General features: G+C 34.0%; 1 protein-coding gene across 1 annotated transcript in view; it reads right to left on the bottom strand.

The window, feature by feature from the left end:
- Positions 1-6,537: 6,537 nt before the first annotated feature.
- The window catches only part of CHSY3 (chondroitin sulfate synthase 3), a 59,546-nt gene continuing 44,028 nt past the window's right edge, over positions 6,538-22,055 (bottom strand). The window contains exon 3 of the mRNA XM_039337403.1: positions 6,538-11,573. Coding sequence (XP_039193337.1) covers positions 10,011-11,573 — 1,563 coding nt within the window. The 3' untranslated portion in view covers positions 6,538-10,010. The remainder of the gene's footprint in view (positions 11,574-22,055) is intronic.

The raw sequence follows: 22,055 nt of genomic DNA, 5'->3' as shown, positions 1-22,055 counted from the left end.
ATCCACCTTTGCTTTTATTGCTTTTAGATACTGAAAAACTTGAAATTGCAGTCTGTATAGTCTATAAGCAGGGCCTGGATATAAAATTCATGTTATTATTTTAAAGGATTTGTTTAAGGGCAAATGTTTGTGGTTCATGCAGCAGCTGAACAGGCTACAGAGGAGGAGCTCCTGCAACGGAGAGCCTGGGGATTTCCAATTCCTGCAGGGGTTCTCAACCTTGGCAACTTTAAGACTTGTGGATTTCAACTCCCAGAATTCCTCAGCCAGCTGGCTGAGGAATTCTGGGAGTTGAAGTCCACAAGTCTTAAAGTTGCCAAGGTTGAGAACCCCTGCCTTAGAGTAAATGATTATCACACTCATTTGGCAAATCCTACCCCAGCACATCACATCAGTTTAGAGTATACAAGGTTTGTTATATCAATGTTGTTACTATTACTATTTATTACTTACATTATCATTCCTCTTATTTAATCTTGTAAGATCAGGGAGAAGGGTTGCCACTTAGATGGTTTAAGCAAAGTCAGCACACCAAAATTCATTCTGTTGTTTGTTACTTTCCCTATCATATTTTCTTATATAGACAAATGGAAATAAAAGTTTCTTAGCCAGTAATGGGTAAAGCTGGCTGCATACAGTTAAATGGTAGGATCTGATAAAATAAAACAAAGTAACAAAAAAAATTATGCCATTTTTAGTTGGAAGATCTTGCTTCCCTACCAATCCCTGTTCAACAATCCCTGCATATTCCTGAAAGATTAGAAGTTTAGAACCTTCAACCATTTTCTCCCAAAAATAATTTCATACAAACTGAAATTGTGGTAAGAAGTGGTATGAAGATATGAGATATGAAGTTATTTCATTCCTTTTCTTACTTTCCTAATATAAGACATCTTCTTGAAGGCATTAGGCTTGCAGAAAACTCTGGTACGGTATACGTGGACTGAAAAGACCCAAGTTGCAGAGAATTCATCAACGTGGTCCAGTCATTTTTTTTCTATTTTACAGGGTATCAGCCCTTCATGGTAGACCAGAAAGAGACTCCATCCTTTTATGTTATTGTTACAGGATATAATAATCGAACCTTGAAAGCCTTTCTCCACTACCAAAGAGAAACAAGGATAACCTTCAATTTCCTTCTCACTTCCTCCTTTCTTTCAAAGCTAAGCTAATTTTATATAACTGCCCTTGCAGTCTTCTTCAAAGATTCTCCTCTACAGTGTGTAACTATTGTGGGGAACATGATTATGGGATATTCCCATCTATGCTGCCTTGAGCTTCCAAAGAAACTGTTGAGATTCTAATACAATAAATATTCATGAGAATGGACTGGAAAAAGATATCCCACTATTTGCAATGCTAATCAAGCATTCAATAATGTGGGATTTTGCTCAGGGAAACCAAGTACTGGGGGTGGGGGGGGGGTCTATGGAAGGAGAAGCTCTTTCCAGTGTCACTGCTGCAACATTAAAAGTTATATATATCCAATCCAATTCTTCTCACACCATGTACTCCATGGCTCCAATTCTAATATTGTGCTTTCCTTCTCCTGTACTGCTCCCTTTGCTGCTATTGACAAAGTTAATTATATGTTCTACTAGCCCCAAAAAACAGAAGTGCTATAAATACCCTGAAGTTTGTTCCCTGTGCAAGTCTCCCCCAAATTCAAGGCCAAGGGGTTTGTAATGACTCCTGCAGAAGGACTTATTTTGTATGCCATCAGCAATAGTGATCTACGCTGTTCAAACTTCCACTGTAGCAATTCTTCAGAGAAACTGAACCTTGATTAACACTCCAACCTTTTAAATTATTGGTCTTTTCCATTGCTCTAAAAGATAGTATATAAAAACTGCATACCATGTCAGTAAGAATGTGCAAACTTCTAAAGCATAAAATGTTAATTTAGGAGAACATTATTCTCCTAGATTGTGAAGAATTTTTAGATGTCTCTTCAAAATTGTGGTAGAAAAAAAACCCAGTTCGCACACAGAATTGAATAACATCCTTCTCAATTCATCTATATTTTAGTTTATATTACTTATGTCCATTTCTTTCCTCAGTGTATACTCTTTATTTTTTCTTCAAAGGAGTTTTATGCTCAACAAAAAAGACAGAATTTACACTTGCTTGTTTAATGATATCGGTTAGTAGCTGATACAGTAAAATCATGTTACTGTGAGAATGGAGTAAAGCCCAGGCTTTCATGAACCTAAAAATCTTATTTAATAAAAGCCCAGTTCTATGAAATCCATATTGAATCTCAGACATTAAGAGATCATTATGGTTTATAAGCCAATACATGACTGCAATAATCAAGCTATTCATCTAGAATGACCAACAATTTTTTCTCCTCTCCTCGGTTAAATTCAGAAGAAATAAATTATGTTCAAATTATTTTTTTGACTTCTTGGACTTTCTCTGAAATAAGTGGAAATATCTTTCTAAATATTGAAATGTGAGGATTTTCTCTCTCATGCATCCTACCTAACTTTCAGTAAGCAGAATGAAGATTTTTAATAAGTTCTGACATCAGGGCAAAAATTGTTTTCGCGTTCTAGATACTAAGTTTCATTATCAAGGTCTATATTCTGTATCTATTTATATACTACTAAAACGTACGTGTCTGTTTATAACCTTCAATTGTGCAAAATTGGAAGGTATAAGGTATGTATTATTGAACCAAGGTAAAACAAATGAGCTAACTTAGAGAATGCTGGAACTCCTGGTTCCCGAGGAACTGAAATTTGGGGAAATTGTGGCCATTCAAGGCCCCTGAGACTTCCAACTATACTTTCCAGAAACCTAGAGGTTGAGTTGCACAAGGGAAGATGGTATCCCTGGGCTATTCCCACATCCCTCTGTTCTTGCATCCAGTTGGATGGTGGGAAGGCCTGACAGGTGAACAGAGATTGGCTATTTTGGAACCAAGGTTAAAATGTGAAAACTCTTAATAGTGGTGGGTGGTAAGGGAAGGATGAGAGAGTGATACACATGCCTGTTGGTGAAGTAAGGCTGACTGGGGGGGGGGAGTGCCAGTAGTCAACAGACGAGTTTCTTTCCTCCCTGGAGGGGGACCTTGGGCTCATGCCGGAATGAGGAGTAAGCATAGAGTTTTCCATTTGTTCCACCTTCCCTCAGCAAAGTGGCAGGTAGTTTTATAGAAGAGAGAACTGAAGAGAGTGAGTGATTTCCAAACTCCTTGCCATAAAGTTGGAAGTTGCTCTCTTCCCATTGAATTTTTGCCTATCCATAGCTATTCCGTTCCCGTTTAGGTAAAGAAATATCTCTGAATGGATGACCCAATGGATTATGGTTGTCTAGTATTTATATAAAATCTCATACATTTGATATGAGGAATTTGATGTTTCTAAAATCTAAATCCTTGATCCAAATAACTTGATAAAGATTCTGCTCTAATCACCAGCAAAGCATCCCATCATCTTTAAATATCATATTTGTAGATTATGCCAATTAATCACATTTTTCTATCATATTAGCCTGTCACATTATAGCTCTGATCTTCAGGGTAGGAAAACATGAGCATTATTGAACATTTTAATGTATGTAGTAACTTGATTTTGTTGTGCATGTCAATTTGGACTGTGGATACCCTTCAGATGGGAGCTCTTCCAACTGTGATTTGAGTGGGGTGCATTCAAGTCAGTGTGGACTATTGGTTACTGCCTGGACGCTGCAGTTTTCTTGGCAAGGTTTTGGGGAAATCATTTATCATTGCAAGCATTCCTTGGGAAGGAATGGGAAATTGAAAAGGACTTTAAAAAAGCAGAGCCATTGACTATGGGAAAGACTAAGGAACCAGTGCTCTTAGAGACCTTCAGAATAACAAATTTGAAAATGTTGGATGAATCTGCCTTCGGTTGTGAATGAAAGAAAATTTTAATCATAAGCTTAAGAATGTAAAGAATCTGAAATAAACAGCAAGGAGCTTTTTCATCTTAGAAAATCATAAATGGAGTAAGAATCCAGATAAAACTGAAGTCTACATTAAGATTTTGGAATTAATTATAAAGAACAAACAGATTTTTGTGGGAAATAGAACTTGTTTTGATTTTTACAGGGCAAAACAAAGATAAGTAATTTCATGATTTCAAAAACTGGACACAAAAGAGAACTAAAGTTTTTAGATAGAAGAAAGATTTATAGGCCTATAAAATGTTGTAAAAGTTTATAGAAGAATAATACCCACAATATCAATAATGCTAGTAATGATTACTTCTATGGATAAACTATGTCCAAAAGATGTTATTGAAGAAATGGCAGATGTAGAATAAATTTAGATCCAGATAATAGCTTTGAAAGGAATGTTTCACTGGATCTACAAAAGAAACTGGCTGAAATTTTAAAATTTAAAAGGGAAATGCAAATGAAAGTAGATCAAATCCTACATCTGAATGAACTAAAGATTAAGACTGTGAGAAAGAAAAGGAAGGAATATAAAATTGGTTACTTCTGGCTATCCTTTATGGACTTTCTGCTGACATAAAAACTGAAAAGTTTATGTTTTATGGATTTGTTTATAGATAAGAGATGAGATATGAAATGAAGATATGTTTGTTAGTTTAAAGGGGGTAATGAGTCTCTAAATTTGTTCAAACTTGTGTGATAAAGATTGGAACTCACTTTTTTATATATTTCTTTTCCCTTTATTATATTATTATTTTCTTTTTTCTTGCATTCTTTCTATTCTTTTCTTTTTTAAAAAATAGTTATTAGATTTTACTATTATTATCAAAATTCTTAGTAAAATTACATGAGAGTGTGGTGTCTGTGTGTGGGGGCCTAAGCAGGACTGGAACTCATGTCCATTCACTGGACCTTTTAAATGCATTTTTAAGATAGTTTATTGAAAAATAAGTTTATAATATGGCAATTTTGATAAAAATATTAAAATGTTTGTTAGAGATGAAGATTTGAATGCATTTAAAAACCCTACAGATTTTAATATAGAAATAGTGCTGTCTTTAAAATAATACAGAACTAATGTATCCTTAACCCAGCAATGTTGAATTTACATTAAACCAGTAGTCATTTTATTAAAATTCCACACTACTGAAAATAACCTGATCGTGCTGTTTTTCTTGCTGTAACTAAGCCTTGTCTGACAGCATTTATTTCTGAAACTGAGAAAGGATTGGTTTTGGAATTCCCTGGCTTTAAAGGGATTGCTGAATGAGCCAGGGAAGGAAGCAATAAAGTAATAATATTCATGAGGCTGCTGAACCATTGTGGTAGGCAAATGGAAACTATCAGAAACAGAACTAGAAACTCTTCAGCAAAATGGATAACTTTAAGCCAAGACTAGAAATATCTGTGTTTTTTAAAAAATCTGTGGTAAAGAGGAAGGGATATAATAAAGTAAGAAAATCCTGGGATGTAGTAGTGGAAGAATGAATCATGGAATTCTGTAATTAGAAGATGACTGAAAAGGCAAACTTAGAGGAAATAAGACATTTGGGCATTTGCTTTTATGTAAAATGAGAAGTGCTGTCCTGATTAAAAGTAGGTTATGTTACTTTATGTTACTTTGGAGGGAGCATGATGGCTTAGCAGTTAAGATGCTGAGCTGGTCAGTTGGAAAGCTGACAGCCTGGGTCCTGAGCGTTGCATGACGAGGTGAGCTCCCGTTACTTGGCCCAGCTCCTGCCAACCCAGCAGTTTCAAAGCATGCAAATGCAAGTAGATAAATAAGTGGAAAGGTTATTGAGTTCCGTATTTTCACACTGGCCACATGATGATGGAAACATCTCTCAGACAACGCAGGCCCCCTCGGCTGAGGAGATGAGTATCGCCCCCTTGAGTCAGTCAAGACTGGACAGGGAAACATTTAAACCTTTGTTACTTTATCACTAATCACTAAGTGTGATTAACTAATACTTAAAGCACAGAAACTAAAGGTCCAATCCCTTTCAGCCTTCCGAAAATGACAGTGTTGGTTTACTTCAAATTAAAAGTCACAGTTGAGCTTATGGATGTAATGCTTACTCTTGCCATCGGAACTATTTTAGCACCCATTGTGGCAGTAATAAGGTTAGTCTGAGGGAGCCCTTGATAGGATTTCTTGGCCAAATGGCCCTTCCCCCCTTCCTGCTCATATTATCACCTCTATAATGGCCACTACATTTTGAATGGCGATACTTATCTTCTCCTGCTCCAAAATCCCCCTACCTTAAAAGGAATAAATCCTTTTCAGCAAGGGGGGATTTACTTTATTTAAATAAGGAGTCTGGCTAAGCAGTGACTATGTATGGATTCTTGATTGGCTTGATGGTGCTGGGCACAGGTACCAATCCCATTTCCTCCTCCTCCCTCCTTTGAAAGAGGGAGAAAGTGGTATCATTTTATCTGTTTTGTAAAATGTTTTAACAGTGAGAATAATTCATTGGGGGTGTATTTGCAAGGCACCCTGATAATCCAGAATGAACACCAGTGAGTTCCTTCATGCAGTTCCTGCTCACTTGATACAGCTAAACTGCATCCATTATGATTATATCATCATTAAAATGGTGCTCCTGCCACAAATCAACTAATACAATTCATCTGAGAACAGTTATTCCAAAGACAACACAATATTTTATAACAAACATTTATAATCCAGTTTACAACAAAGTAATCCATCATATAAACAAATGAATTGGTCATACACTAAATAAATATCTCTAAAGAATAAGAATTAACATTTCATTTTTTTTTTTCATTTCAGGACCTGATCCGGCAAGTCCTTTATACACAGAATTCCCTGTACAGTCATCAAGTTCAGTTCATGCTATATGTTGAAATTTTGTCTGAGCAAACCATGTTAATTTAAGGCTATGGACAAATATTCAACATTTTTATCAAGGAGTTAAGGTAAACTCTCATGATTTTTTGCACTTGAAATTATCAGGGAGAGCTTAGCTTTTCAAATACAGTTAATTGACATTTTGAAAATTTCAAGTTAACAAGAAATATTTGTGTCCCAAACAACAGATGAAGAAAAAAATATCTAGAAAAGGAAATTACAATATGACAATGTAGTAAGAATACACATTTTGGGGACACGGTTTGTTTTTCACAAGTAGTTATGCATGTTACTCCATAACTATAAAACAAATTCAGACAGAATGTTTTCAGTTTTCGTTACCCTTTCCAAGTCCCAAAGTGATGAGAATTCTTTAACCTGATAGGTCTAGGCAGCATTCTGGATTTGAAGGGAAAAAGATGTTTTGGAGTATGCTGAGGTGCAAGCATAGCACCTGCTTGCAACTTTTTAAAGGAGCTATATTTCTTCCTAGGAATGTGGATATAGGAGATGAGCCTGAGCCTGAGGGAGGGGTCACAGGTATTATCAGTATTATCAGTCATAATCCCTTCACACCTACAAGAGATCTAAATCCAACCTACCCTGAATTCCTTGAATTTATCTACCACCAATTTGCTTAGTAGTAGATAGCCTAAGTTTGCAATAAATCTCTATTTGATTTATTGAATCAAATGAATCAAATGATTCATTTGAACTGCTTGGATCTTCTGATTTCCCCAGCACTTGATAGAGGAGCTCCAGAGATGCATTTTACGGAGTTGCCAGTTGATGTCAACACTGCAAATTATTTGCCTTAAAATCTCTTTGCCTATAGTCTATCTTATTTTGTAAGATAATAGATGTATAGTACTTCATTTGTGAAGTCAAAATAGCATTTCAATTTTATTTATTTTTTTGCATATCATGTATAATTGACTCCATTATTTCACTTATGAGTCAGGCTTGACTCATGGCAACCACATTATTTTCTTGGCAAAATTTCTGAAAATAGTTTGCCACTGCCTTATTCCTAAGGTTGAGAGAAAAGACTGGCCCAAAGTAACCCAACTGACTTTGTACCTAAGGCAAGACTAGAACAGTTTCCTGGCTTTTAATCTAGAACCTTCAACCACTACACCAAATTGACTCTCTTAATTCATATTATAGTTTTGATATTCCATACGCTAATCGTGAATTTGAGAATGTATGCAAACATCATCTTATATTACATTACATTAAATGTTAAGTAATGGGCCAACTAAAATAGTAGCATATTTGCTACAGCAGATATGTAATGAAGTTAGAAAGGTTGTTACTGCAGAAAACCCAACCGTGTAAATAAAATATACTAATTGTTATTGATCTGGGAAGGATTTGCAATATGTAAATTTGAATCAGAATTAATTACAGCAGCAGTGGGATTTGTACATGCATACATAGGTGCAAAAATGAAATTATACTTCTGTATAAATGTGGCACACAGAATTGGAACACTGCTGGGAATGACATCTAAAGTGAGAGAAATTACCACTGTCATAAGAAAATACTAGAGTAACATGCTGTGAAAAAAAAGGAATATACAAAAGAAAAATAACATCTAGGGAGAATCTTTGGTGTAATGGTCAAGAGATTATGTTGCTTTGTGCTGAATTTCTAAACCTATAGTAAGAAATATGTATAATATTTCTTACTATACTTAATCTAAGTTAATATCTTGATTCTGAAACATGATTGCCATAGTTATTTTTGTTATTTGTAAAAAGAAAGTTGAATAAGATGTAAGTATATCTTATTCAGAATACCTATCTCTTGCTCTTTCGCAATTTAAGATATATATATGCCAAAGTAAGCATGCTATATGCCAATTAAACTGTGAGAATTGCCGATTCCATTAGATGTCTCAGGAAATAAGTTCAGATTCTATCATGGCCATTACAAGATATACTGTACAGCACCTTTTCTTAAAAATACCAGATATTATTTATTTAGAGAGGTTTGCTACGTTCTTTAAAGTTGATCACATTACATTGGTCATCAGGTTTAGCATATATTTCTTGGGAATGTTTCAGATTTTTTAAAAATGTTACAGTTACATGTCATAAACTTGATCAAATCATCATAGTCGTGGTTTGTGTTCATTTTAACAGAACATAACCATCTAATATTTTTTCACTATCCGTAATATATTTTCTGGAATTTTTGGATTTTTCAGAGAAGGAAATCTTAACACATTCTACTTTCTATATATCTTCACTATTATAAATATATTTGCAAGAACTTTGACCAGCAATAGTACCTTCATAGTTAAATAATTACATTTTCTTTAAAGTTTTAACAATTGATGTAGAATATGAATATTAACACAGAATTATAAAAAGACAATATTAAGTACCCTTTGATTTCCCTTTGTAACAAGTGCAGTCTTATGAAAGAAATTAGAAAACTATGTATATATTAGACGTTCAATCTAAACAGAAACAAAGCAAAATATTATTGTCATAGAAAACACAAGATCACATGCCTATTCTTTATTATAAATAACCATATTGTGTCATGATTTCTTCTTGCCAGCAAATGAAAGTGATTGGTTCGTAACCTTCTCAACATATGCAGATATCTGATTAAGTTATGTTTTCTTGAGAAACTACAGTCCATTTGAAGAATACTGAAGAGGTCAATTTGATATGCTATTTAAGGGTCTTGGTAACCAGTACCATTGCACCTGGAAAATGTATTTTTCCCTTATTTTAAAAAATAGATGAGTCCATTATTTATTACTTAAAAATTATAAAGAATAGTTTTTATTTCAGTCCTCATATAAATTATAAAACTCAAGTTTGCCAGAGCCTCTTTCCCAGAGGAAGCATAAAGCACTTTTGTGATACCTTCACTGAAAAATATTTGTATCACATTAAGTTTGACAGACACAATCAAGATCAATATTGCATCCTGAAGTCCAAAGAGACTATTTTTCTGATGTGGTCCTCATGATGGATGTTATCTATGCTCTCTTGCAATGATTTCATTCAGTTTATGAATCAAGAACAGAAAGACACATCAGTTCAGCAGGAATCTCTAATATTCCTAATAGATGTTTGTTAAAGGGCAAAGACAAATCCTTTGGAAGACAAAGAGAAGTTTAAAAATGTAATGTTAAAAGAAAAAAGCAATGAGGTAAACTTCTCCTAGGAAGCCAGTCCTAGTTAAAATATCAGGAGAACGTATTATTATACCTAAGACCTAAATGCTTTTCTAGCCATATTTCAGCTAATTGCATTGCAGAGCCAAATGTACTTGCTTTAGACCCCAAGCACATCTTATATTGTTTAGACTCTAGACTGGGATCACAATGAACTGGATGGAACACATGCACAACCCCCACTTCTTGGCTTCTAAATGCCTTCAAGCCAGAAGTTATCACTTTAGTAAAAAGGTCTACATCCTCAAGTCCCCAACCTTGAATTGAGGTATCAAATCCACCTGCATTTATAAGATCACTTTTATAAATGCAAGTGATACCAAACCCATAATCTCTCCAAAACCCTGTTTTCTTGGTGAAAACAAAGTAACTGTCCAAAGGAGGGTGGTTTCCATAGGTTACTTTAGGGTCAAATTGGCTGAAAATAATAGGATAGTAAACTTGTTCTCCTTGGATAGTGTTAACTCGACAACGCTGAAGGAAGTCTGGAGTAAATATTAGGTCAACATCACAGAATAGTAGCAATGTATCATTATCAAACTGAGAGGAAGCCGTTTCAAGACCCAACCCTCTTGAAAAAGCTCCTGTCATAGGAATAACAGTGATGTCTGCTATAGGATACTTATTGCGATATGCATTGATCAACTCTATGTGTTTAATGGACTCCTGACTAGAATCTGGGCTAAAGAGAATAACTACCAGCCTCACGTTCTGCTTTGTAACAAGGCAAGTCTTTTCAAAATTCTCCATAAATCTCAAGAAAATATTGTATCTTCCTGTGAGAGGGACAAGAATGTGTATCTTCTTATTATTGCTTCCCCTTAATTCTTTGGTGTTTTGAAATGGTGAAAACATCTTCAGGGAATTAGAAAGGAAAGAGAGGGATTGTGTGTCACTCTGCCCATTTTCCATCACACTTCTTACATCCAGGTCTTCTTCCTCTCTGAAAAAAGGCTTACTAAATAACTGTTGAAGATAAGCATGTCTTCGAACTGGAACAGTGACTTTTCTTCCTTTGTGCCTTTTATATAAAAGCAGCAAATCTAATATATACTCTACACCATGCAGAGGGTCAACCCTGCGGTATCCATACTGTATTTCATTGAAGTCAATAAGCCTTCCTCTAGATTTAGAGTTCTCATTGATTATTTCCATTACCTGCATTACAGTGTCATCTAATGCTGCTCGAAGGATGTTATTAATGTTTTGCCTAGGTGGCTGATTCTCAGCTATTGAATAAAGGAGCTTTCCAGTCAGAAAATCCCATTGAATGACTTCATTCCTGTCACGGGGCTGGAAACGACTAAAAGATGGTGTCATTCCCAGAAGCTGATCTTCTTTGTTTATTTCATCATTACTGAGCTTGCTCATGAGAGCACTTTCTCTATGGAGCTGGATGGTGCGGTAACGTAGTTCTGAAATTTTGCGGGTCAATATGTAGTTATGAAGTCTATACTGATAGGCTGGTCTTTTATTTGGATGAAGTGTAATTGCGGTGTGAATTTTGCTGTTGTGAAGATCCTGTATGTAACCCTTCCGGTTGCGTTCATAGTTTTCATGGAACAATTGCTGCATCTAGGAAAAAAATAGAATAGTATTAGGTATCAGCTAAATATTAAGTAAATCATGTTTTATTTTATTTTCAAGCATAAATATATTCATTATTTGGAGGTTATTTGGAGTTATGTTTTGTTAGGAGATGACATGAATATACAACATAATTAATCTAAACACATGGGGACAGAAGAGACAGAGGTCACCTGGTGATATGATGATTTATTAAGTTCTAGATCATATGTAAATCTTGATAAAAATGCTTGAATTTCAGAGAGTAGACAACCAAAATTATATTATATTTGTAGATTATACGGGTTGATTATAAAATCACAAATGAGTGGGAGCATATTTTGTACATTCCTATAAGGCGAGCAAGCATGTATTAACACTATAAATTTAGTTACAATGAAATTAAGGATATATCAGAAGTTTAAAAAGAGTATAAACTTTTAAATATGGTCAGTGGTCAGAAAATGTCCATCTTCTCTAATGGGAATATTCAATCAAGTGAATATTTTGAAACTAAAATAATTTGTAACTTCGATCTGTTTAAAAAAATTAATATAATAAGAATTCAGAAGGTTCTTTTAGGTATTAACAGTCAAGATATTCAGAAGAATGAGTTCAGGACTCATATTTTGTTTCCAATTGCTTGTAAAGTGATATCTTCCTAAAATTACATGAAAAACTAAAATCAAAACAAACCAGAAAGAAAAAAAAAATTCTGACAGGAAATTGTTTATAATGCCTATGAGCGTAGTAATATAAATAATATAGGCAATGAAGAAAAAAGTAAAAGTAAAATTATAGAGTGCACTGAAAAGCTTTCTACATTTTTAATCAATATTAAAGTAAAAGTCATGAACAAGAGTATTTAACCTAGAGGAGCTTTTAATTATTTTTCATATTTATCAATTGAGATGCCATTTTATTCCAATGTGCAAGGTTAAAAAAGAGAAGCAAATCCAATAATGTTGCCCAGAAAACCCAATGAGCCATCACCCCCCTTCATATCTTTACCTTGTCTATCTCACAGGCAACATATTTAGGACTGCTGAAATATTTGTATTGCAAAAATTACATGTAACATATTTGATGAAAGCAGTAAATTGAATCTCCCTAAATGCATCATTATTACATTTCATTTGTCCAAGATAAGGCAACTTACAGATTGATAACTGGCAGAAATATTTGCTGGATTAACCCAAAGCTAATTCATAGGATTTTTAGAAAGAATGATGGGAATACCACTGTCGTGATGCCTACCACACTGCCAACAGTACCCAACATGTGTCCAGCATATTACAACATATACATCAATATGTTAATCAGTGTGGGAGATAAACTAGTGCCATGTTAATTAGTGCACTATTTCGGAAGAACAAGTGCCCACTTTAAATAATATCAATAGGAGAAGGAATGGCAGAACCTGGAGATGGAATGAAAAAGGGGATTGGTCTAGAATCCCTATATAACCACTAGTAAACTGAACCTAATCTCTCCTTGAGTGTCACTGACCCTTATCTACAGTAAATCTAAGCAAGTGCTGACCATTAGTTAAGAAGATTCCTGTGCATAGGCTTTCAGAAATAAATCAATTTAATTGAACCTTTAGGAGTGGATCTATTTTTTTGCACCAAACAATATCTCAGACACTGTTCCTTGCTATTTTACTAAGCCTATTTTTATCGTTAGATATAATAAAATAGGTCCTCAATGCATAATCAATAAAATTAAGTGCAATTTCCTCTTAGCTAATTTTATTAACATTAATATTTTATAATAACTTATGAACTTCCTAAAGCTAAACATCTAATTAAAATAACATAAGCATGGCAAGATGTCTATTACAGTGTTTCTGTTAAAAGAAATTTTAATTATATTACCATAATAGTTTTTTACAGCCATAGTTATGTTTTGTTAGGAGATGAAATGAAAATACTTCATAATTAACATAAATGCATTACTAAAAACTTTTGAAAACTGAAATCAGACAGGGAATTACACGCTTCATAGAGATTGAAAAAAATATTTATTTGATACATAACTAGGGGGGAAGATAGGGAGGGGAGCTGCATAACAGATTTAAAATGCACAAGCTTAAAAACAGCTCCTATAAGCCTGAGGCACTTTCTGGTATCTTAGAAATATAATGAAACGTAACAAAATAGTAATATTTTCTTCCCTTATTAGCTCCCCATCTGTATCCCCCTCCTACTTTCTCACAACCCCATTTATAAAACTGTACCTTGAGGTCCTGTTAATCCACTCTCTAAAGATTTTATTATTATTATTGACTGTAGACCCTCATCTTTCAGTTTATGTATACACTCAAGGCAGCCTAGAATAATTTTAAAAAACACACATTATAATTAACACAATTAAAATCATGGACAACCAAGCAGATCTTCTGTTCCAAATACAACACTGTTCTAAATTAAACTCTAAACCATATGCCACTAATCCAAGCCTTTCTCCATCCCTCCATTTGGAACCAGGGCAAGAATCAGAAGTACATGTCATGGCCCATGGAGAAAGGAAAAGGTAAGATGAGGGGGAAGCATTATACTCCTGGCCAGGTTGCTTTGGGGGCTGCACAGGAGGGGCTTTGGGCAGTTATCGTGAGTACAAAGACAGTGGCTTGACAAAAACCACAACATAGCCATGTGTAGCCAGAGTTTTATCCCTTCAAAATTGCTTGTGTTCCCAGGGATTGCCACCCACAATTTGAAAACTCTTGCTATATTGTAACTGTAAGCTACACTGTTATCTTGTGTATTTAAAAAAAACCTGTAATAGTATGTGGGAAAGACCCTGGGACACAGGATGAAGTGGTGCTACCTAGGGAATAGTCAGATAAGTGAGGGCATACCCTGCAGCTGGATAATGGGAAGAGGAAGAGCCTCAGAAGGGGCCCTTCCTATTTTCTTAGAGTATAAAGGAAATAGCATGAGTTTTGTGCTTTCAGTCTTATAAGATTTTGTTAATATAGCCTTAAAATAACATAGAACTAACTCATCTGTTGTGTTTCCTGTCTGATCTACCTGGTACGGCTGAAAAAAACTGGACACACATCTAAATGTACATTAAGGTGCACATTAGAAGTTTATAGTGAGTTTTTATAAATATGTATTTTATTTTTTAATTTTAATACTTTTCTATCCTACTATTCATGATAAATTAGTTTCCACTTTCACTAAATTTAGTGTGCTATTACCACTGTTCCATATGGCTAGATGCAAATATTCTATTACTTACAATATTCAGAAGTAGCAATAGAAATCCAAACTAATTGGAATAATCAATTTGATGGAGTAACAGGTGATCCGGAATTAATAATGGGAATGTTATTTATAAAAAAAAGGTTTCACTGATACAAACATAATTGTGTGTTTAAGCACACATACACACATCAACTATTTTCAAATTAATCTGTGACAAGTTAATATACATGAAAAATATATTAAAACCAAAGAACCAAAGAAAAAATATAGAAAGAAATGACTTCCATCTAGTATTTCAACCAAAAATATCTTCATCCCATCTTTTATCTATTAGCAAATAAAGCTTCATCATTCGATCTTATTCAGCAAAACTTCATTAAGATCTACCAGAAATAACAGTATTTATTTATTCAATTTAGAAACTGTCAATTTAGAAACTGCCCATCTTCCTCATAGATATACACAAACACTTTAAACAAGTAAAACCATTTCTTGTTACCAGAAACCAGCTACCAGAAACAACATATTAAAAATTGTAATCTTTTAATTCCTTCAAATGATATCCCATAAATTAATTTCTTATCATCTCTTCCATCTTCTCTCAATTTTAATACCCATACTTATCATTTTCTCTACAAATGCAACAGAAACTCTCTTCTTCCCATATGCTGTACATAAACGAATACTAAATCCTCATCATTCAGCCCTAGTCAAGAAAAACCCATTAAAAGCTACTTTAAAAAGATCACACACATTTTAACTTTGGTCGAATAAGCCAATTTTGTAAACCTTTGTTTTATTTTGAGGTCTTGATGTTAATTATCATAATCATTGTCCATATTGAAAGGATAATTTATACCAAATTTGCTAATGTAATATTTTTATGAAAACTGAACCATTAAAAATTAGACAGGGATGGCAAAAGAGGAGGGGGATTTATGACCTCTCTCCTTATGAGCAGGATCACTCAAGGGTGGGATTAAATTAGGCTTAGTCTGCTATGCCAAAATTACCTCTGACTCTACTAGTGCTAATGCATGTTTTTGGAACTTTTCAGAGATGTCAGAATTGAAGAGAAAAAACTGGTAAAAACTACAAAATACAAAGACTTGTAAATAGAAGTAGAGTGGCTTTGACAAAAGAAAGTAAAGATAGTATCAATAGATGCCTTGGCTGCAATCCAAAAGCTTCTAGCGTACCACTTAAACACTCTCAACATTGACAAAATCACTACCAGTCAACTACAAATGGAAACTTTACTCAGAAAAGCTTACATTCTTTAAACACCATCAAACAAGATCTCCCTCTGCCAGGTCCTTGGGAAGGACTCAGTAAGCCAAATCCAATGAAAACCTCTGGCTGACTGTGCAATCATCCATAACAGTAATACAGTAGGAACAGTTGACCCAGATGGAACTTTATTACTTAGTTTGGAAAACAAGAAAATATATACCATGCTGTACATCCAAAAACCAATGTTGATCAGACATATTTACAAGAACCAAAGAGGACTCCTACAGGTGAAACAAACTGAAAAAAAGAATATTAAGTTTGAATACTAAGACAAACTAAGAACCCTTATTGAAGGAAGTCAATCAAAGAAAGCTCTTGAAAACAACAAAGAAACAGGCTGATTTTGGAAAGAAACAATTCCCCCCCCCCCAAAAAAAGATGTATTAATTGGATGATGGCCAATGCATGGTCAGATTCACTCCTTGTTTATATACACTAGCTTGCCCTGCCAATGTTGGTGGGAGTGTAGTTTCCCTTGGTGGTTTCTTGATTAAGTATTGTTTTCTGCTTGTTAGTCTAGTGATAATCCCAGATTATCTAGGTGTACAGTAGGCTGCTAGAGAGGATGTGTTCTGGTCTTTGGTTTCCTCCTTAGCTTTTTTTATTTTCTCTCTTGAATTATGTGTAAATGTGGTGCATTTCTATGTGTCTATTTTCTTACAATACACACTTTTGGTCAAACCATATTCATAGCATTCCAGGTACTTTACGTTTAACCTGATACACCTAGCTCTAAATTGCACATTCATTCACAGCTATTTTCATTTATTTTTCACAATAAATTATATACTTCCCTTTATTAGATTTGTGTTTTAATATTTCTCCATCCATTTCCCTAGTTTAGTAAACATTTTGTTTATTGTTACCGCTTGTATCTTTTGAACCTGAACTCTGTCAAACTTGTACTCAGGCAAGCTTGGATGACTAAACCTCTTGCGTTCGCTCTTGCTGTCTTTCCTTTTGTGTAAGGGACTAATAATATTCTCCAATTATCAAGTATAAATGCAGTCTTTGCAATATGTTAAACAAGATGCACAACACTCTATAAGCAGGTTTTATGTTTTAAGATAACTGCATTTGTATGGTCTACATTTGTGTTCTTAACTTTTTTCAACATCTCACAGTATTTATTACTTCCTTTCATTATTTTCCCCCCACAGACGTTAAGATTCATAATCTTCACTTCAATTGCCTTCTTTGACTTCACACTTTGAGACATAGATCTGACTGTTTACCAATGCAGTGTAAAGATGACGGCCTGATTCCATGTGATTGAGATTTAGTCTGTTTTTTAAAAAAATCAACTGCATTATTCCTCATGCAACTAAAATACCTGCTGCTGTGTTTTTTTTCAATTCTTTCTGAAATATTTAAAAGCCATGTTTAAATTTCTGATATATTAAACCCAGAATTGTATCAAGTGTTTCACCCTAAATTATTACATCAGTTTTATTCTTTAAGTGCATTCACAGTGTTGGAAGGCTTGTTTATCCCTTTTTACTCTCCTCCACTTTGAGTTTTTAAATTTGTTTTCATAAAAATCACCCTGCAATTTCTTGCCTTCTTTTAATCTGAACCATTTTTTACTCTAATTTGATACATTCTGTGTAGCTATGTTTTTTCCCTCTATATGCACTATAAATCTTCTAATTGTCTTCATTTTTTTGCATTTAGTTAATTTCTTTTTTTTAAGTCAGTGCCAGAAAGGAACTGTTCCATGAAAAGTCAGCAAAAAATGGTAAATGCGTTATTAATACTTATGGCAAGAAAACAAAACCATAAGCATAGTTTCTAGATGTAGTTCATATGGTGCATGAAGAAGGTAAAAAACTTGCAATAATGAGTTGGTTAATATCTGACTATTTTATTTGTGTTCATTGTAAATCACTTAAATTTGTAATATTTTATCACAGAAAATCATGTCAACTATCAATTAATTTTAAGTACAATTAATTTTAATTTAATTTAATTAAGGGGATTTAAGAGAATAATCCATTGTGGAAAGAAGGAACAACTGCTGAGTTAGGTCACTAATATAAAACTCGAGATTTGATGAAAGCCCAGCTTTATATGAACAAAAATAGACTGCTAGGAAATGAGAACTACAAAACAATGTGAACAATAATGCAACCTAAAACATATAAACCAGATGCAAATAATCTAGTTCTTCATACATCTAAGACAGAGCTAACACTGTCAGTTTATGAAGGTGTTTTAGTAACTAATAAATATCTGCTTTTTTCTCAGTCTTTTCCATATAATTTTAAAAAAATAACATTCACATGTACAATATACATTGTGTTTATTGTCTGACCTTTGTGGGTATAAGTGGCAAATGTTTGGGGACAATTTTTAAAAGTACTTCATGAAATTATTTAGTAGCATGGCAACTATATTTTGTGATATAATGTCATGCTTCTGGAAATATGCAGGGATATCACAATTTCCTGCTGACTGTGTAGAACAGTCCCACTTAAACATGAAGGATGAAACAAAAATAAATTGAGATAATCCTGGCTTAATATATCTTCTAGTATATTAATTGTGATCCACATTTAGCAATGTGTTCAGAAAATAAGCATATTAAGAGCTTGAGGCAGTGGTGGGATTCAAATATGTGAACAATCGGTTCTCTGTGTGGATGCCGCTTCTGTTCTGGGCCTAGGTAACAAAAAATTGTCTACCCATTTTGCCAAAGTGGCATGAACTGGCTGAATCCCACCACTGGCCTGAGGTTAACCAACTAAAATTTAAAATCCAAAAGGATAAGCAAAAATTTATTAGGAAATGTACATGTTTTAGTAGAAAGCTTGAATATCTTCATTTTCTAGCCTCAACATGGGAAAAAGAAGGCATAAGAGAAAGCATAAGAGTCTTTCAATCAGATAATATATAAAAGAGACAAAGAGGGAATCCTTTGCTTATATATCTCAAAGCCTCAAATGGTCCTCAAAGTACAAAGAATGGATATTTCCATAGCTTCATCTCCAATAAACATAGAATTCTATTTCTCTTACTAAATCAAGAGATGTGAATAATCTGTAACTTCCTAAGTGAACCATTTAGTGCCAATTATCTTGTTGAAGATGGGGGCTTCTATTGAATTGTTTTGAAAGATTTTTTTGCAAAAATGAGTTGAACATCAATTTGTATTCCAAAGATTCTCTGTTGAACATTTGTTAAATAAATGGTGACTATATCATTCTAATGACATCTTTAGACTTTCTAAAACATGTCCAATTATGCTTGGACATAATTGAATGCAGCAAGCACTTCATGCATGTAACAAATGAGTTTTGTCAGTTCAGCCAAATTTTCATTTCACAAATACTTGATAAAATGGAAGTTGAAATAGCATTTCATGAGTTGCCTATTCATGGCCAGCCTTGAATTATACTATAGTATACTATAATCTCAAGTTACGATGGCAATTGGACTGGAACTTTGGTCATTAAGGGATGCAATCATAAAGCATGACATCACATGAGCACTTAGTTTAGCAACAGCAATCCTGACAGTCATTGTAACCCCAGGATTACATGGATCATTAAGCAGGATGAGATGGGATTCCCAGACAAGGAGCACAGAAAGGTGAGGAGGGGGATAGGAATGCTGTGGGCAAATGCTACGGAGCACTGACCAGCCAGCAAGGGCTGTAGCCAGGGACTACAGATATGGGTGGGTCATCAGAGCCACAGGCATGGTATAATAGGAGTATGTGGGTGCTATGAAGTATGAAATAGAAGCTCTTCTCAGGAGAAAAAGCAGCAGTAGCAACTTATGGAAGCAACATGCAACCTTTCCTCTCTTCTTCCTCATTGACTTTGCTTGTGGGACGCTGGCAGGGAAGGTTGCAAATGGTAGATACATGACTGCGGGATGCTGCCAATTTCATAAATGTGAGTCAATTGCAAGTGCCCAAATTGCAATCAAGTGACCATGGGGATATCGCAACGGTTGGAACTTTGAGGTCTGGTATCACTTTTTCAGTGCCATTGTAACTTTGAATGGTCTTTGAGCAAGTGGTTGTAACTGGAGACTACCTGCATTTCCAAATGGAGCAACTGTCAGGGAATGTCTACATATATGAATCTCCAAGAGGGACTTAACTAAGTGTGATCTTAAATGTATATTTATATTCAATATTCAATATTTATAGGAAAAATAATGGGATTCAATGTTATACCTGCTGATGCAATATTTATGTGTTTATTTGTTTTTAATGTCCATTAAAACTAAAATTAATGCTTGAATGAATGTCAAGGTGAATACTAAAACAACTGAAACAGAATTGCTGCTCAATGCTTATTTACAACTTAACACAATACAAGAGTAGGATCTTCTCAAGGCACTCAAAATCTATATTTATTTTTCAGGGGTGTAATATACTACTGAAAGATAAAATCTACATATGAAATTGTCCTGTGGAGAAGACAACTATATCTAGATGTCCTCATGTGCCACTTATATTGCAACAATTTTCAGGGTGAAGAAAAAAAGTGAAAATCTCTTGCTTGTAACTTGTTTCAACCTAAAGCTATATGGTTGCAGAAGGCAAGTTTAAAAGACTCTAATTTCTCATTAGATAAGTTTATTTCTTTTAATAAAATATACTCACTAGAAAGTTCTGGAACAAGTGCTACCCTCATTTTCAATCAATAGCATTTATTACAAAATGTAGATTTAATTAAACAATTCTAGACCCTTCTTTTTATTGTAATTTGACACAAAGGCAGTTCCTGAATATTTAAAGTCTACTTCCCTAGATTATGACTTTTGGATATTTTTGCAACTAGTATCATCTTGTTATACTATTATTTCGGCTTGGTTTAATTAGCAATTTTTATGTATTGTTTGTAATAAAGATTACTTAAAAAGTGAAAAATAATCGTATTACCAATCCATTTACTATAGACAATTCAAATGCTTTCCATATTGTTAGAAAGAAAAATATCTGGATATATCTATGAAGTCACTAGGAGCCAATCTCATGTTTGTTTTTAAATACAAATAACTAAACTCAGAAAGCACCATTAATGAAAAATGTAAAGAGTAGATACAGTATATTGTTGTTTCATAAATTCTACATAATTGCTTAGAGTATGTCTTTCAGAGTCCAAGCTTTGAATTTTTTAGGGCTGAAATAGTGGTTTTTTAGAACAACTCTTCTTTGCCAGAATTCTATACAACTAATCTAATCCAAATGTATTGTGTGTAATGTTGGAGTTTCTACACAAAATGTATTTATCAATCATCCATACATTCTGGGGCACATCATCTGCTGTAGAAAACTGGCAAAGCACTCTAATTCAAAATGAAAAACTTCAAATAGTTTTTGACATTTTCAGGAAGTCTAGCTACTTCTAAACCACAAAATCTATTTCATGAGCACAACTGCCAAAGAGAGAGATCTGCAGCTTGTATAAATGAATAAAACATTTGAGATCAGCCACTAAAGTCAAAATTATTCAGTTTTATACAATTATGCGTATTTTATTTAGGATGCTTTTTATAGGTGAATAATATTTGTTTATATATGTAATTTATAAAATTTCTATGCCACCCATCTCACTGATACAGCGGTTAATATACTGTTCCATTCTTTTATGAGCAGAATATTACTTTGATCTAGAGCAAAATAAATAATACCAATGCTACATAAAATTGTTAAATAATTGTGAAATTTGAAGGAACCCTATATACTTATCAGCATTAGAGTGATCTCATGTAGTACCCAACATTACTCATTTAGTGTCTCAAAGATAATCACGATTATATACTTCAGTTTGTGTTATCCATAAATACAATGGCTATTTGACAACAAAGGCATTTTTTCCTCCTAACATTCCTGATTCCACAGGGTTGCTTTTATTTACTTACTGATTTATTCTCTCTCTCCCTCCCTCCCTTCCTCTCTCTCCATATCCATCTATCTCTGTCTATCTAATCTCTCTCTCATTTATATAGCTGTCCAAGTGATTAT

The sequence above is a fragment of the Crotalus tigris genome, unplaced genomic scaffold (assembly GCF_016545835.1).
Source record: "Crotalus tigris isolate CLP2741 ecotype Arizona unplaced genomic scaffold, ASM1654583v1 scf7180000017549.6302385, whole genome shotgun sequence".
In the NCBI taxonomy this organism is placed as follows: domain Eukaryota; kingdom Metazoa; phylum Chordata; class Lepidosauria; order Squamata; family Viperidae; genus Crotalus; species Crotalus tigris.
The sequence above is the reverse complement of the archived record's forward strand: the minus strand, read 5'-3'. Positions and strand labels throughout refer to the sequence as shown.